The sequence below is a fragment of the Hypanus sabinus genome, chromosome 18 (assembly GCF_030144855.1).
Source record: "Hypanus sabinus isolate sHypSab1 chromosome 18, sHypSab1.hap1, whole genome shotgun sequence".
Classification (NCBI taxonomy): Eukaryota; Metazoa; Chordata; class Chondrichthyes; order Myliobatiformes; family Dasyatidae; genus Hypanus; species Hypanus sabinus.
Window position 1 is genome coordinate 38,782,660 of NC_082723.1, and position 15,520 is coordinate 38,798,179.

The 15,520-nt window shown below is 43.4% G+C and overlaps 1 protein-coding gene across 5 annotated transcripts in view; it reads right to left on the bottom strand.

Annotated features, from left to right (window-relative positions):
- The window catches only part of card9 (caspase recruitment domain family, member 9), a 201,883-nt gene that overhangs the window by 172,696 nt on the left and 13,667 nt on the right, over window positions 1-15,520 (bottom strand). For all 5 annotated transcript variants that reach the window (XM_059943784.1, XM_059943786.1, XM_059943788.1 and 2 more), the window contains exons 4-6: window positions 14,207-14,532; window positions 12,945-13,124; window positions 10,909-11,052 (exon numbers count right to left, since the gene is read on the bottom strand). In XM_059943784.1, coding sequence (XP_059799767.1) covers window positions 10,909-11,052; window positions 12,945-13,124; window positions 14,207-14,532 — 650 coding nt within the window. The remainder of the gene's footprint in view (window positions 1-10,908; window positions 11,053-12,944; window positions 13,125-14,206; window positions 14,533-15,520) is intronic.

Below are 15,520 nucleotides of genomic sequence, written 5' to 3' on the forward strand. Positions count from 1 at the left end.
TTATTGCTGGTGAATGACACTTGGGTTGATACGGTCAACATTGTTGGTCAATGGCACTTGTGTTGATATGGTCAGCATTGTTGGTCAATGGCATGTTGGTTGATATGGTCATTATTGTTGATCAAAGACACTTGATTGATATGATCAATATAGTTGGGCAATGGCACTTGGATTGATATGGTCATCATTGTTGGGCAATGGCACTTGGGTTGATATGCTCATCATTGTAGGGCAAAGGCAGTTGGGTTGATATGGTCATCATGGTTGGTGAATGGCACTTGGGTTGATATGGTCATCACTGTTGGTCAACGGCACTTGGGCTGATATGGTCATCATTATTGGTCAACAGCTCTTGGGTTGATATGGTCATCATTGTTGGTCAATGGCACTTGGGTTGAGATGGTCAATATAGTTGGGCAATGGCACTTGGCTTGATATGGTCATCATTGTTGGTCAATGGCCCTTGGGTTGATATGGTCATCACTGTTGGTCAACGGCACTTGGGCTGATATGGTCATCATTATTGGTCAACAGCTCTTGGGTTGATATGGTCATCATTGTTGGTCACTGGCACTTGTGTTGATATGGTCAATATATTTGGGCAATGGCACTTGGGTTGATATGGTCAGCATTGTTGGTCAATGTCATGTCGGTTGATATGGTCATTATTGTTGGTCAAATGCACTTGGTTGATATGGTCATCATAGTTGGGCAATGGCACTTGGATTGATATGGTCGTCATTGTTGGTCAACGGCACTTGGGCTGATCTGGTCATCATTATTGGTCAACTGCTCTTGCGGTTGATATGGTCATCATTGTTGGGCAATCGCATTTGAGTTGATGTGGTTAGCATTGTTTGTCAATGGCACTTGGGTTGATATGGTCAATATAGTTGGGCAATGGCACTTGGGTTGATATGGTCAACATAGTTGGTCAATGGTACTTGGGTTGATATGGCCGTTATTGTTGGTCAATGGCACTTGGGTTGATATAATCATTATTGTTGGTCAATGGCACTTTGTTGATATGGTCAATATAATTGCGCAATGGCACTTGGAATGATATGGTCATCATTGTTGGGCAATGGAACTTGGATTTATATGGTCATCATTGTTGGGCAATGTACTTGGGTTGATATGGTCATCATTGTTGGGCAATGGCACTTGGATTGATATGGTCATTATTGCTGGTGAATGACACTTGGGTTGATATGGTCAACATTGTTGGTCAATGGCACTTGCTTTGATATGGTCAATATAGTTGGGCAATGGCACTTGGGTTGATATGGTCAACATAGTTGGTCAATGGCACTTGGGTTGATATGGTCATCATTGTTGGTCACTGGCACTTGGGATGATATGGTCATTATTGTTAGTCAATGGCACTTGTGTTGATATGGTCAATATAGCTGGGCAATGGCACTTGGGTTGACATTGTCAGCATTGTTGGTCAATGTCATGTCGGTTGATATGGTCATTATTGTTGATCAAAGGCACATGGTTGATATCATCAATATAGTTGGGCAATGGCACTTGGAGTGATATGGTCATCATTGTTGGGCAATGGCACTTGGGTTGATATGGTCATCATTTTTGTTCAATGGCACTTGGGTTGAAATGGTCAATATGGGCAATGGCATTTGAGTTGATATGGTCATCATTGTTGGGCAATGGCAGTTGGGTTGATATGGTCATTATTGTTGGTCAATAGCACTTGGGTTGATATGGTCATCATTGGTGGTCAACGGCACGGGCTGATATGGTCATCAATATTGGTCAACAGCTCTTGGGTTGATATGGTCATCATTGTTGGTCAATGGGACATGAGTTGATATGGTCAATATAGTTGCGCAATGGCACTTGGGTTGATATGGTCATCGGTGTTGGTCAATGGCACTTGTGTTGATATGGTCATCATTGTTGGGCAATGGCACTTGGGTTGATATGGTCAACATTGTTTTTCAATGGCACTTGTGTTGATATATTCATTATTGCTGGTGAATGACACTTGGGTTGATATGGTCAACATTGTTGGTCAATGGCACTTGTGTTGATATGGTCAGCATTGTTGGTCAATGGCATGTTGGTTGATATGGTCATTATTGTCGATCAAAGACACTTGATTGATATGATTAATATAGTTGGGCAATGGCACTTGGATTGATATGGTCATTATTGTTGATCAAAGACACTTGATTGATATGATTAATATAGTTGGGCAATGACACTTGGATTGATATGGTCATTATTGTTGATCAAAGACACTTGATTGATATGATCAATATAGTTGGGCAATGGCACTTGGATTGATATGGTCATCATTGTTGGGCAATGGCACTTGGGTTGATATGGTCATCATTGTTGGTCACTGGCACTTGTGTTGATATGGTCAATATATTTGGGCAATGGCACTTGGGTTGATATGGTCAGCATTGTTGGTCAATGTCATGTCGGTTGATATGGTCATTATTGTTGGTCAAAGGGACTTGGTTGATATGATCATTATAGTTGGGCAATGGCACTTGGATTGATATGGTTATCATTGTTGTGCAATGGCACTTGGGTTGATATGGTCATCATAGTTGGTGAATGGCACTTGGGTTGATATGGTCATCATTGTTTGTCAACGGCACTTGGGCTGATATGGTCATCATTATTGGTCAACAGCTCTTGCGGTTGATATGGTCATCATTGTTGGTCAATCGCACTTGAGTTGATGTGGCTAGCATTGTTGGTCAATGGCACTTGGGTTGATATGGTCAATATAGTTGGGCAATGGCACTTGGGTTGATATGGTCAACATAGTTGGTCAATGGCACTTGGGTTGATATGGTCATCATTGTTGGTCACTTGCACTTGGGTTGATATGGTCATCATTGTTGGGCAATGTACTTGGGTTGATATGGTCATCATTGTTGGTCACTGGCACTTGGGAAGATATGGTCATTATTGTTGGTCAATGGCACTTTGTTGATATGGTCAATATAATTGGGCAATGGCACTTGAAATGATATGGTCATCATTGTTGGGCAACGTACTTGGGTTGATATGGTCATCATTGTTGGGCAATGGCACTTGGATTGATATGGTCATCATTGTTGGGCAATGTACTTGGGTTGATATGGTCATCATTGTTGGTCACTGGCACTTGGGATGATATGGTCATTATTGTTGGTCAATGGCACTTTGTTGATATGGTCAATATAATTGGGCAATGGCACTTGAAATGATATGGTCATCATTGTTGGTCAATGGCACTTGGGTTGATATGGTCATCATTGTTGGTCACTGGCACTTGGGTGGATATGGTCGTTATTGTTGGTCAATGGCACTTGGGTTGATATAATCATTATTGTTGGTCAATGGCACTGTTGATATGGTCAATATAATTGCGCAATGGCACTTGGAATGATATGGTCATCATTGTTGGGCAATGGCACTTGGATTGATATGGTCATCATTGTTGGGCAATGTACTTGGGTTGATATGGTCATTATTGTTGGCCAATGGCACTTGGGTTGATATGGTAAATATGGTTGGGCAATGTCATTTGGCTTGATATGGTCATCACTGTTGGTCAATGGCACTTGGGTTGATATGGTCAACATTGTTGGTCAATGGCACTTGGGTTGATATAGTCATTATTGTTTGTGAATGATACTTGGGTTGATATGGTTATCATTGTTGGTCAATGGCACTTGGGTTGATATGTTCATCATTGTTGGTCAATGGCACTTGGGTTGATAGGGTCATCATTGTTGGGCAATGGCACTTGGGTTCATATGGTCAATATGGGCAATGGCATTTAGGTTGATATGGTCATCATTGTTGGGCAATGGCACTTGGGTTGATATGGTCATTATAGTTGGGCAACGGCAGTTAGGTTGATATATTCATCATTGTTGGGCAATTGCACTTGGGTTGATATGGTCATCATTTTTGTTCAATGGCACTTGGGTTGATATGGTCAATATGGGCAATGGCATTTGAGTTGATATGGTCATCATTGTTGGGCAGTGGCACTTGGGTTGATATGGTCATTATGGTTGGGCAACGGCAGTTAGGTTGATATGGTCATCATTGTTGGTCAATGGCACTTAGGTTGATATGGTCATCATTATTGGTCAACAGCTCTTGGGTTGATATGGTCATCATTGTTGGTCAATGGGACGGGTTGATATGGTCAATATAGTTGGGCAATGGAACTTGGGTTGATATGGTCAATATAGTTGCGCAATGGCACTTGGGTTGATATGGTCATCGGTGTTGGTCAATGGCACTTGTGTTGATATGGTGATCATTGTTGGGCAATGGCACTTGGGTTGTTATGGTCAACATTGTTTTTCAATGGCACTTGTGTTGATATATTCATTATTGTTGGTGAATGGCACTTGGGTTGATATGGTCAACATTGTTGGTCAATGGCACTTGTGTTGATATGGTCAGCATTGTTGTGCAATGGCACTTGGGTTGATATGGTCATCATTGTAGGGCAATGGCAGTTGTGTTGATATGGTCAATACAATTGCGCAATGGCACTTGGAATGATATGGTCATCATTGTTGGGCAATGGCACTTGGATTGATATGGTCATCATTGTTGGGCAATGCACTTGGGTTGATATGGTCATTATTGTTGGGCAATGCACTTGGGTTGATATGGTCATCATTGTTGTTCAATGGCACGGGTTGATATGATCATCATTGTTGGTCAATGGCATTTGAGTTGATATGGTCATCATTGTTGGGCAATGGCAGTTGGGTTGATATGGTCATTATGGTTGGGCAACGGCAGTTAGGTTCATATGGTCATCATTGTTGGGCAATTGCACTTGGGTTGATATGGTCATTATTGTTGGTCAATGGCACTTGGGTTGATATGGTCATCATTGGTGGTCAACGGCACTTGGGCTGATATGGTCATCATTATTGGTCAACAGCTCTTGGGTTGATATGGTCATCTTTGTTGGTCAATGGGACCTGGGTTGATATGGTCAATATAGTTGCGCAATGGCACTTGGGTTGATATGGTCATCGGTGTTGGTCAATGGCACTTGTGTTGATATGGTCATCATTGTTGGGCAATGGCACTTGGGTTGATATGGTCAACATTGTTTTTCAATGGCACTTGTGTTGATATATTCATTATTGCTGGTGAATGACACTTGGGTTGATACGGTCAACATTGTTGGTCAATGGCACTTGTGTTGATATGGTCAGCATTGTTGGTCAATGGCATGTTGGTTGATATGGTCATTATTGTTGATCAAAGACACTTGATTGATATGATCAATATAGTTGGGCAATGGCACTTGGATTGATATGGTCATCATTGTTGGGCAATGGCACTTGGGTTGATATGCTCATCATTGTAGGGCAAAGGCAGTTGGGTTGATATGGTCATCATGGTTGGTGAATGGCACTTGGGTTGATATGGTCATCACTGTTGGTCAACGGCACTTGGGCTGATATGGTCATCATTATTGGTCAACAGCTCTTGGGTTGATATGGTCATCATTGTTGGTCAATGGCACTTGGGTTGAGATGGTCAATATAGTTGGGCAATGGCACTTGGCTTGATATGGTCATCATTGTTGGTCAATGGCCCTTGGGTTGATATGGTCATCACTGTTGGTCAACGGCACTTGGGCTGATATGGTCATCATTATTGGTCAACAGCTCTTGGGTTGATATGGTCATCATTGTTGGTCACTGGCACTTGTGTTGATATGGTCAATATATTTGGGCAATGGCACTTGGGTTGATATGGTCAGCATTGTTGGTCAATGTCATGTCGGTTGATATGGTCATTATTGTTGGTCAAAGGCACTTGGTTGATATGGTCATCATAGTTGGGCAATGGCACTTGGATTGATATGGTCATCATTGTTGGTCAACGGCACTTGGGCTGATCTGGTCATCATTATTGGTCAACTGCTCTTGCGGTTGATATGGTCATCATTGTTGGGCAATCGCATTTGAGTTGATGTGGTTAGCATTGTTTGTCAATGGCACTTGGGTTGATATGGTCAATATAGTTGGGCAATGGCACTTGGGTTGATATGGTCAACATAGTTGGTCAATGGTACTTGGGTTGATATGGCCGTTATTGTTGGTCAATGGCACTTGGGTTGATATAATCATTATTGTTGGTCAATGGCACTTTGTTGATATGGTCAATATAATTGCGCAATGGCACTTGGAATGATATGGTCATCATTGTTGGGCAATGGAACTTGGATTTATATGGTCATCATTGTTGGGCAATGTACTTGGGTTGATATGGTCATCATTGTTGGGCAATGGCACTTGGATTGATATGGTCATTATTGCTGGTGAATGACACTTGGGTTGATATGGTCAACATTGTTGGTCAATGGCACTTGCTTTGATATGGTCAATATAGTTGGGCAATGGCACTTGGGTTGATATGGTCAACATAGTTGGTCAATGGCACTTGGGTTGATATGGTCATCATTGTTGGTCACTGGCACTTGGGATGATATGGTCATTATTGTTAGTCAATGGCACTTGTGTTGATATGGTCAATATAGCTGGGCAATGGCACTTGGGTTGACATTGTCAGCATTGTTGGTCAATGTCATGTCGGTTGATATGGTCATTATTGTTGATCAAAGGCACATGGTTGATATCATCAATATAGTTGGGCAATGGCACTTGGAGTGATATGGTCATCATTGTTGGGCAATGGCACTTGGGTTGATATGGTCATCATTTTTGTTCAATGGCACTTGGGTTGAAATGGTCAATATGGGCAATGGCATTTGAGTTGATATGGTCATCATTGTTGGGCAATGGCAGTTGGGTTGATATGGTCATTATTGTTGGTCAATAGCACTTGGGTTGATATGGTCATCATTGGTGGTCAACGGCACGGGCTGATATGGTCATCAATATTGGTCAACAGCTCTTGGGTTGATATGGTCATCATTGTTGGTCAATGGGACATGAGTTGATATGGTCAATATAGTTGCGCAATGGCACTTGGGTTGATATGGTCATCGGTGTTGGTCAATGGCACTTGTGTTGATATGGTCATCATTGTTGGGCAATGGCACTTGGGTTGATATGGTCAACATTGTTTTTCAATGGCACTTGTGTTGATATATTCATTATTGCTGGTGAATGACACTTGGGTTGATATGGTCAACATTGTTGGTCAATGGCACTTGTGTTGATATGGTCAGCATTGTTGGTCAATGGCATGTTGGTTGATATGGTCATTATTGTCGATCAAAGACACTTGATTGATATGATTAATATAGTTGGGCAATGGCACTTGGATTGATATGGTCATTATTGTTGATCAAAGACACTTGATTGATATGATTAATATAGTTGGGCAATGACACTTGGATTGATATGGTCATTATTGTTGATCAAAGACACTTGATTGATATGATCAATATAGTTGGGCAATGGCACTTGGATTGATATGGTCATCATTGTTGGGCAATGGCACTTGGGTTGATATGGTCATCATTGTTGGTCACTGGCACTTGTGTTGATATGGTCAATATATTTGGGCAATGGCACTTGGGTTGATATGGTCAGCATTGTTGGTCAATGTCATGTCGGTTGATATGGTCATTATTGTTGGTCAAAGGGACTTGGTTGATATGATCATTATAGTTGGGCAATGGCACTTGGATTGATATGGTTATCATTGTTGTGCAATGGCACTTGGGTTGATATGGTCATCATAGTTGGTGAATGGCACTTGGGTTGATATGGTCATCATTGTTTGTCAACGGCACTTGGGCTGATATGGTCATCATTATTGGTCAACAGCTCTTGCGGTTGATATGGTCATCATTGTTGGTCAATCGCACTTGAGTTGATGTGGCTAGCATTGTTGGTCAATGGCACTTGGGTTGATATGGTCAATATAGTTGGGCAATGGCACTTGGGTTGATATGGTCAACATAGTTGGTCAATGGCACTTGGGTTGATATGGTCATCATTGTTGGTCACTTGCACTTGGGTTGATATGGTCATCATTGTTGGGCAATGTACTTGGGTTGATATGGTCATCATTGTTGGTCACTGGCACTTGGGAAGATATGGTCATTATTGTTGGTCAATGGCACTTTGTTGATATGGTCAATATAATTGGGCAATGGCACTTGAAATGATATGGTCATCATTGTTGGGCAACGTACTTGGGTTGATATGGTCATCATTGTTGGGCAATGGCACTTGGATTGATATGGTCATCATTGTTGGGCAATGTACTTGGGTTGATATGGTCATCATTGTTGGTCACTGGCACTTGGGATGATATGGTCATTATTGTTGGTCAATGGCACTTTGTTGATATGGTCAATATAATTGGGCAATGGCACTTGAAATAATATGGTCATCATTGTTGGTCAATGGCACTTGGGTTGATATGGTCATCATTGTTGGTCACTGGCACTTGGGTGGATATGGTCGTTATTGTTGGTCAATGGCACTTGGGTTGATATAATCATTATTGTTGGTCAATGGCACTGTTGATATGGTCAATATAATTGCGCAATGGCACTTGGAATGATATGGTCATCATTGTTGGGCAATGGCACTTGGATTGATATGGTCATCATTGTTGGGCAATGTACTTGGGTTGATATGGTCATTATTGTTGGGCAATGGCACTTGGGTTGATATGGTAAATATGGTTGGGCAATGTCATTTGGCTTGATATGGTCATCACTGTTGGTCAATGGCACTTGGGTTGATATGGTCAACATTGTTGGTCAATGGCACTTGGGTTGATATAGTCATTATTGTTTGTGAATGATACTTGGGTTGATATGGTTATCATTGTTGGTCAATGGCACTTGGGTTGATATGTTCATCATTGTTGGTCAATGGCACTTGGGTTGATAGGGTCATCATTGTTGGGCAATGGCACTTGGGTTCATATGGTCAATATGGGCAATGGCATTTAGGTTGATATGGTCATCATTGTTGGGCAATGGCACTTGGGTTGATATGGTCATTATAGTTGGGCAACGGCAGTTAGGTTGATATATTCATCATTGTTGGGCAATTGCACTTGGGTTGATATGGTCATCATTTTTGTTCAATGGCACTTGGGTTGATATGGTCAATATGGGCAATGGCATTTGAGTTGATATGGTCATCATTGTTGGGCAGTGGCACTTGGGTTGATATGGTCATTATGGTTGGGCAACGGCAGTTAGGTTGATATGGTCATCATTGTTGGTCAATGGCACTTAGGTTGATATGGTCATCATTATTGGTCAACAGCTCTTGGGTTGATATGGTCATCATTGTTGGTCAATGGGACGGGTTGATATGGTCAATATAGTTGGGCAATGGAACTTGGGTTGATATGGTCAATATAGTTGCGCAATGGCACTTGGGTTGATATGGTCATCGGTGTTGGTCAATGGCACTTGTGTTGATATGGTGATCATTGTTGGGCAATGGCACTTGGGTTGTTATGGTCAACATTGTTTTTCAATGGCACTTGTGTTGATATATTCATTATTGTTGGTGAATGGCACTTGGGTTGATATGGTCAACATTGTTGGTCAATGGCACTTGTGTTGATATGGTCAGCATTGTTGTGCAATGGCACTTGGGTTGATATGGTCATCATTGTAGGGCAATGGCAGTTGTGTTGATATGGTCAATACAATTGCGCAATGGCACTTGGAATGATATGGTCATCATTGTTGGGCAATGGCACTTGGATTGATATGGTCATCATTGTTGGGCAATGCACTTGGGTTGATATGGTCATTATTGTTGGGCAATGCACTTGGGTTGATATGGTCATCATTGTTGTTCAATGGCACGGGTTGATATGATCATCATTGTTGGTCAATGGCACTTGGGTTGATATGGTCATCATTGTTGGTCAACGGCACTTGGGTTAATATCGTCATCATTTTTTGTCAATTGCACTTGTGCTGATATCGTCATCATTGTTGGGCAATGGCACTTGGGTTGATATGGTGATCATTGTTGGTCAATGGCACTTGGGTTGATATGGTCATCATTATTGGTCAACAGCTCTTGGGTTGATATGGTCATCATTGTTGGGCAATGGCACTTGGGTTGATATGGTCATCATTGTTGGTCAATGGCACTTGGGTTGATATGGTCAATATAGTTGGGAAATGGCACTCTGGTTGATATGGTCATCATTGTTGGTCAATGGCACTTGGGCTGTTATGGTCAATATAGTTGGTTAATGGTCAACATGAAGGACAATCAAGTCTACAGATGGAATGAGAGAGCTGTGCTGACAAAGTAAGTTATGGGTGTCTCAGCAAGGGTTGTTGTTAAAAGGGAAGCCAGGGGACTGAAAAATCAACTCAGTGTTATCAGTTGCAAAAGATCTGGTCCTTTGAGACAGGGAGTAGAATGGACATGGTGGAAAATTTCAAGGACTGATATCATGACTTTGATTTTCTAATTTTTACTGGAACAAAATGCATCTCAAAGCTGGATGCCAGTTGACGAATCTCCCTGCGTAAAGGGAAGAGGAAGCTGTGAAAAGATGTTGTCAGCACACACATTGACAGTCACCCCATACCCGTCTAACTCCAGTACAGCTGAAACAGAGATCACCCCCTCATCGCCTCCTCCTATCCTGACCTAAAGGTTCGTGATCTGCTGGACCTGATTCTTACTGAATGTAGTAGTGTCTAGTTGATGGCTCCCATAGATGAAAAGATTAACTTCCTATCTGCAGAGCCTTCAGTGAATTGACCTCTACCAAATGACTGCATTATGATGGGAGTGTAAGCTGAGCCTTGGGGCTATGGACAGGGGATCCAAACTGCCTTCCCAAGATGAAGGGAATTAAACACTATCCTTGACAGTGCTGCCAAGCTTTGGAAAGCAGGAAACAGGGGAGATAAAATCCTACCTTGTCTCGTAACTCTGCCACATCCTGAAGCTCTTTACGTAAACTGTAAATGCTGTTGACAAATTCTTGATGTTCTTCCAGTGCCGTCCTCCGGTCATCTTCCAGAATCTGGATGTATATCTTACTTTTATCGACATCGTCAGCCTTTAATTTGTGCAACAGTTAAATAAAAGCAGATTAGGTTTCCTGATGTCTGCTGCAGATTAGCTTTGTGTAAGTTAAGTGTGTTGTATGTTTATAATCTGTCAAATCTGTTATAACACAATTAAGTTGAAGCACACTGAAATCAGCTTAAGTGGAACTCTTTGGCACAAACTCTGCAAAGGACAGACAATCATGACTGTAAAATGTCCAGGAGGCACTCTGAAACTACAGAGCCTCATTAATTACAAACTACCTCTATGTACCAAGTGTCATTTCCAGCTTGGGACATGAGGCACGGCTTGACGTCCAGTCACCATGTCCAATTGGAACTCGCAGTAACCTATACAAACATTCAGAAGACCGGACAGCACTCATGGGAGAGAAACAGAGCAAACAGTTCAGGTTGAGGACTCATCAACAGAACAGAACTAGAAGAGTGGGAAAACAGGAGTCTTTACACACCAGCAACTGAAGAAGGACAGGTTTACTGTCTGACCGGCTGAGTATTTCTGGTTTTATATTCAACTTCCAGATTGTTTCATTTGTCTTCTGCTTTGAACTGGATTTCCAGGTCAGTGGCAGCACCTCAAGGTGGCTGTGAAGTTGAAGGAAGAGATGGCTTTTGCAGAATGTTCTGAAGTTTAAGAGACTACTAGACAGGTATATGGAGGAATTTAAGGTGGGGGGTTATATGGGAGGCAGGGTTTGAGGGTCAGCACAACATTGTGGGCCGAAAAGCCTGTAACGTGCTGTACTGTTCTGTGTTCTATGTTCTAAGATACCCGGGCAAAGACAAGGTCCACTCCCGTAAAAAGACAAATTTGAACTTGAGCCCCAGCTCTGAAGATGCTGCTTCGTGTGGCAACTGCTCTGCAGAGGGTTGTGGACACAGCTCAGCACACCACAGGAACCGGTCACTCCTCCATGGATTCTGCCTCGGTAAAGCAGCTGACCCACCCCGGACATTCTCTTGTCTCCCCTCTCCTATCAGGCAGAAGATACAAATGCCTGAAAGCATGTCCCACCAGGCTCAATGATGGATTCTTTCCCTTTGTAATCAGACGCTTGAAAGGATCCCTCGTATGATATGATGGATGCTTGGCCTCACAATCTACCTCGTTATTATCTCACACTTCATTGTTTACCTGCACTGCACTGTTTCAATCGCTTTTACACTTTATTCTTATTGTTATTGTCTTACTTATTCTAGTTCACTGCACTGCGTGATGATTTGATCTGTATAAACATTACGCAAGACAAACCTTTCACAGTATCATGTGACAGAAATGAACCAATACCAGCACAAATGCCTTCCCCAGCCCAGGAAGACTTGCAGAATGCTCCATGTCGACACTGATATCAAGTTGAACTTGACTTGGAGAACATGGAAAGCCCAGAAGAAGCCCCTCTCCTGGGAAAATCTCCCAAATGTCATGGTCTGATCATGGCACTGAGGTAAACTTGAAACCAAAGACTGGGGATGCTGTGTACAAGCTGGCCCAAGCTCTCACTGAACTCCACAGTCAATGCTCCCAACCACTAAAGCCAAAACCATAAGCTCAAGGTTCACAGACCATTCCCAAATGCTCCTTCTTGGCCAGGGATTCCCAAGAGTGAGTAAATCTCTTCAAGGAAGCTTTGAGATCATCCTGGAGTCTTTTCCTCGGTCTCAGACCAGGATATGAGCTTTGGAGAATGGTACTGGGGACACGAATGGCATGGCCAGCCTGCTCGTGTGGCTCTGTTAGAGCAGTAGAGCAGCTTCTCTCCTGGAGGCTCTGGCTAAAGGTCTCCTCAAACCCAAGCTTGTTTCACCTTAATACATGAAACAGCAAAATGTGGAGGAAAGGTAATGAAAAGGAAACTCCTTTCTCATTCCAGGTGGTGATTACCTGCACAGGACAGACCAGCTCCTGCAACTTTGCCTTCAGTAGGTCGTTCTCACGCCTGAGCTCCCAGATAAGTTCCTGCTTTGGTCTCTGCTCCATGGCGTGCCGGAGTTTAATGGTGTGAGTCCTTTCCACCTTGTACCCGTCCTCCGCCAGCATTAGACTGTGCTTCAGTTTCTCGATCTGGAGCAAGGTTTAAAATGCCTCAGCATTTAGTTCACACAGTCCAGATTCACCCGTCACCATCAGAAACTAAAGCATTAGCTACACCTGCAAATCGGCCCTCTGATGGCAAAAGCTCTGGCCTCAGGGATGGGAAGGAGATTAGTCATTGAGAACCTGTACAATGGGACTAATGGGGAAGGAAATGGGTCAAGTTGGATTCTAAATATAGGGGCAGATAAGTAAGGGCTTCCTCCAAGAGGACCACAACCTTGCCATAGGTTTTGGAGGCTTGCATGACTCAATGACCCAGAGAGCTGAGTTGGCTGGAGTCGGGGACTTGGGCCCTGACTCGTGGTAGGGTCACGCATGCCAAACAGGTCAAAGGGTAGAGGCCAGACTAAGAGGGGTCCACCAGTCCTCCAGGTTCAGGGCTTCAAGTCAGGGCTAACAACCCTGGCTGGTAAAACAAAAGTTGTTACAGAAACAGCAAAGAAGAATCCTTCTATATCTGTTTGCAACTGTATGGTCAGACAGAAATGGGGGACCTTCATTGCTGCCCAAAACTCCAGTGAGATCATGGGCAGTAAGCACACAGGGGCTTGTTCATTTGTTACAAGAGTGAATGGGAAGTGGTTTGATTCCTTAAGATACGGATGAGAAAACAAATGTGTACAAAACCGGAAAACAGGCAATCAAATTTCCCAAGGCCAAGAAGGGGATGGGCTCTGATTCAGGATGAATAATGAAGAGAAGGTTCCAGTGGGAACCTGGGAGGGGATGGGCTCTGATTCAGGATGGATAATGAAGAGAAGGTTCCAGTGGGAATCTGGGAGGGGATGGGCTCTGATTCAGGATGAATAATGAAGAGAAGGTTCCAGTGGGAATCTGGGAGGGGATGGGCTCTGATTCAGGATGGATAATGAAGAGAAGGTTCCAGTGGGAACCTGGGAGGGGATGGGCTCTGATTCAGGATGGATAATGAAGAGAAGGTTCCAGTGGGAATCTGGGAGGGGATGGGCTCTGATTCAGGATGGATAATGAAGAGAAGATTCCAGTGGGATCCTGCGAGGGGATGGGCTCTGATTCACGTTTCCACCCACCTCCAGCTGCAGGTCTCTGTTCCTCATCATGGCCTTGTTCTTCTCCTCACTCTGCATTGCGAAGTCCTTTGCCCATTTGTAGTTCTCCTCCTTGCACATTCTCAGCTCCTCACTGTAGTTGTTGCGCTCCTCCCGCATCTTCCAAAACCGCTCCTGGTGCTTGTGCAGCTCGCTCAGCTTCACCTGCATCTGCCTGATGTTGTCCTCCTTGCTCTTCAGCTCGGCGGTCAGCTCCTGAACCCGCCGATTGCTCTGGATCACCGCCTGCTGCTGCTTCTGCACTTCGGCCATCAGCAGCTGGGTCAGGCTCGACTCCCCTCCAGCATCTAAGCAAAGGCAGTGAGACCCTGGTCAGTCTTCTAGCTTGGATAACCACCCCAAGCATCAGCCACCTCCTTATTGACAGGTCCATTGCAGCAGAGGGCTGAGCGGTTGTCGCAGAGAAAAGATCATTCAGACGTGAACTTTATTTCTCTCTGCAGCCATTCTCAATCTCATTCTCCTTGTCACTGCACAGTGAGGGCTGCTGTCAACCCATCCATCAGATCTATGCTCAATCCACTGTACAATGTCCTGTGTATGTTACTCAAAATGGCTTCTTTGGTTTGTTACGAGCAGGAATGCTTCTTTGTCGGATAAGTGTTTCTCTCGCCGTTGTTTCACTTTAGAATGGCTGATATGGTAATTGTATTGGGGTGGTCTTACGAGCAGTCCAGCGCACGTCCTCCTTCCTCGGCGTCTTCCTCCCGACTCCCCTCACACCAAAAACCCGCGAAAACCCCTCCCCCAAGTTCCCAGCATCACAAGACACAATAACATTCCCCATTGATTAACAAATGAATACAATTACCATATCAGCCATTCTAAAGCGAAACAACGGCGAGAGAAACACTTATCCGACAAAGAAGCATTCCTGCTCGTAACAAACCAAAGAACAATCCACATCTCAACCAACACATTCCCTCAACAAACTAGCACAACTGAAAAGTTACTTCACAGCCAACGATGAATTTTGAAACTGTTGCTATTATAGGAAATCAAAGATCAAGAATCAGCTTTATGTATACTATGAATTTGCTGTGGTGTGTTGGTCAGGGTGTGGCATGTGACAAATACAACTACCAATGCATTTTGTACACAGTAAGATCCCATATGAAACCTCTAACAGCTACAGCCAGGAGTTTCCATATAATGGAGTTGGGGGGGGGGGGGGTTCTAGGGGATAGAAGGGCATCCCTTGAGAAAAGAGCAGTTTTTTAGGCAGAAAGTGATAAATGTATGGAGTTCATTGCTACAGATGGCTGTGGAAGCCAG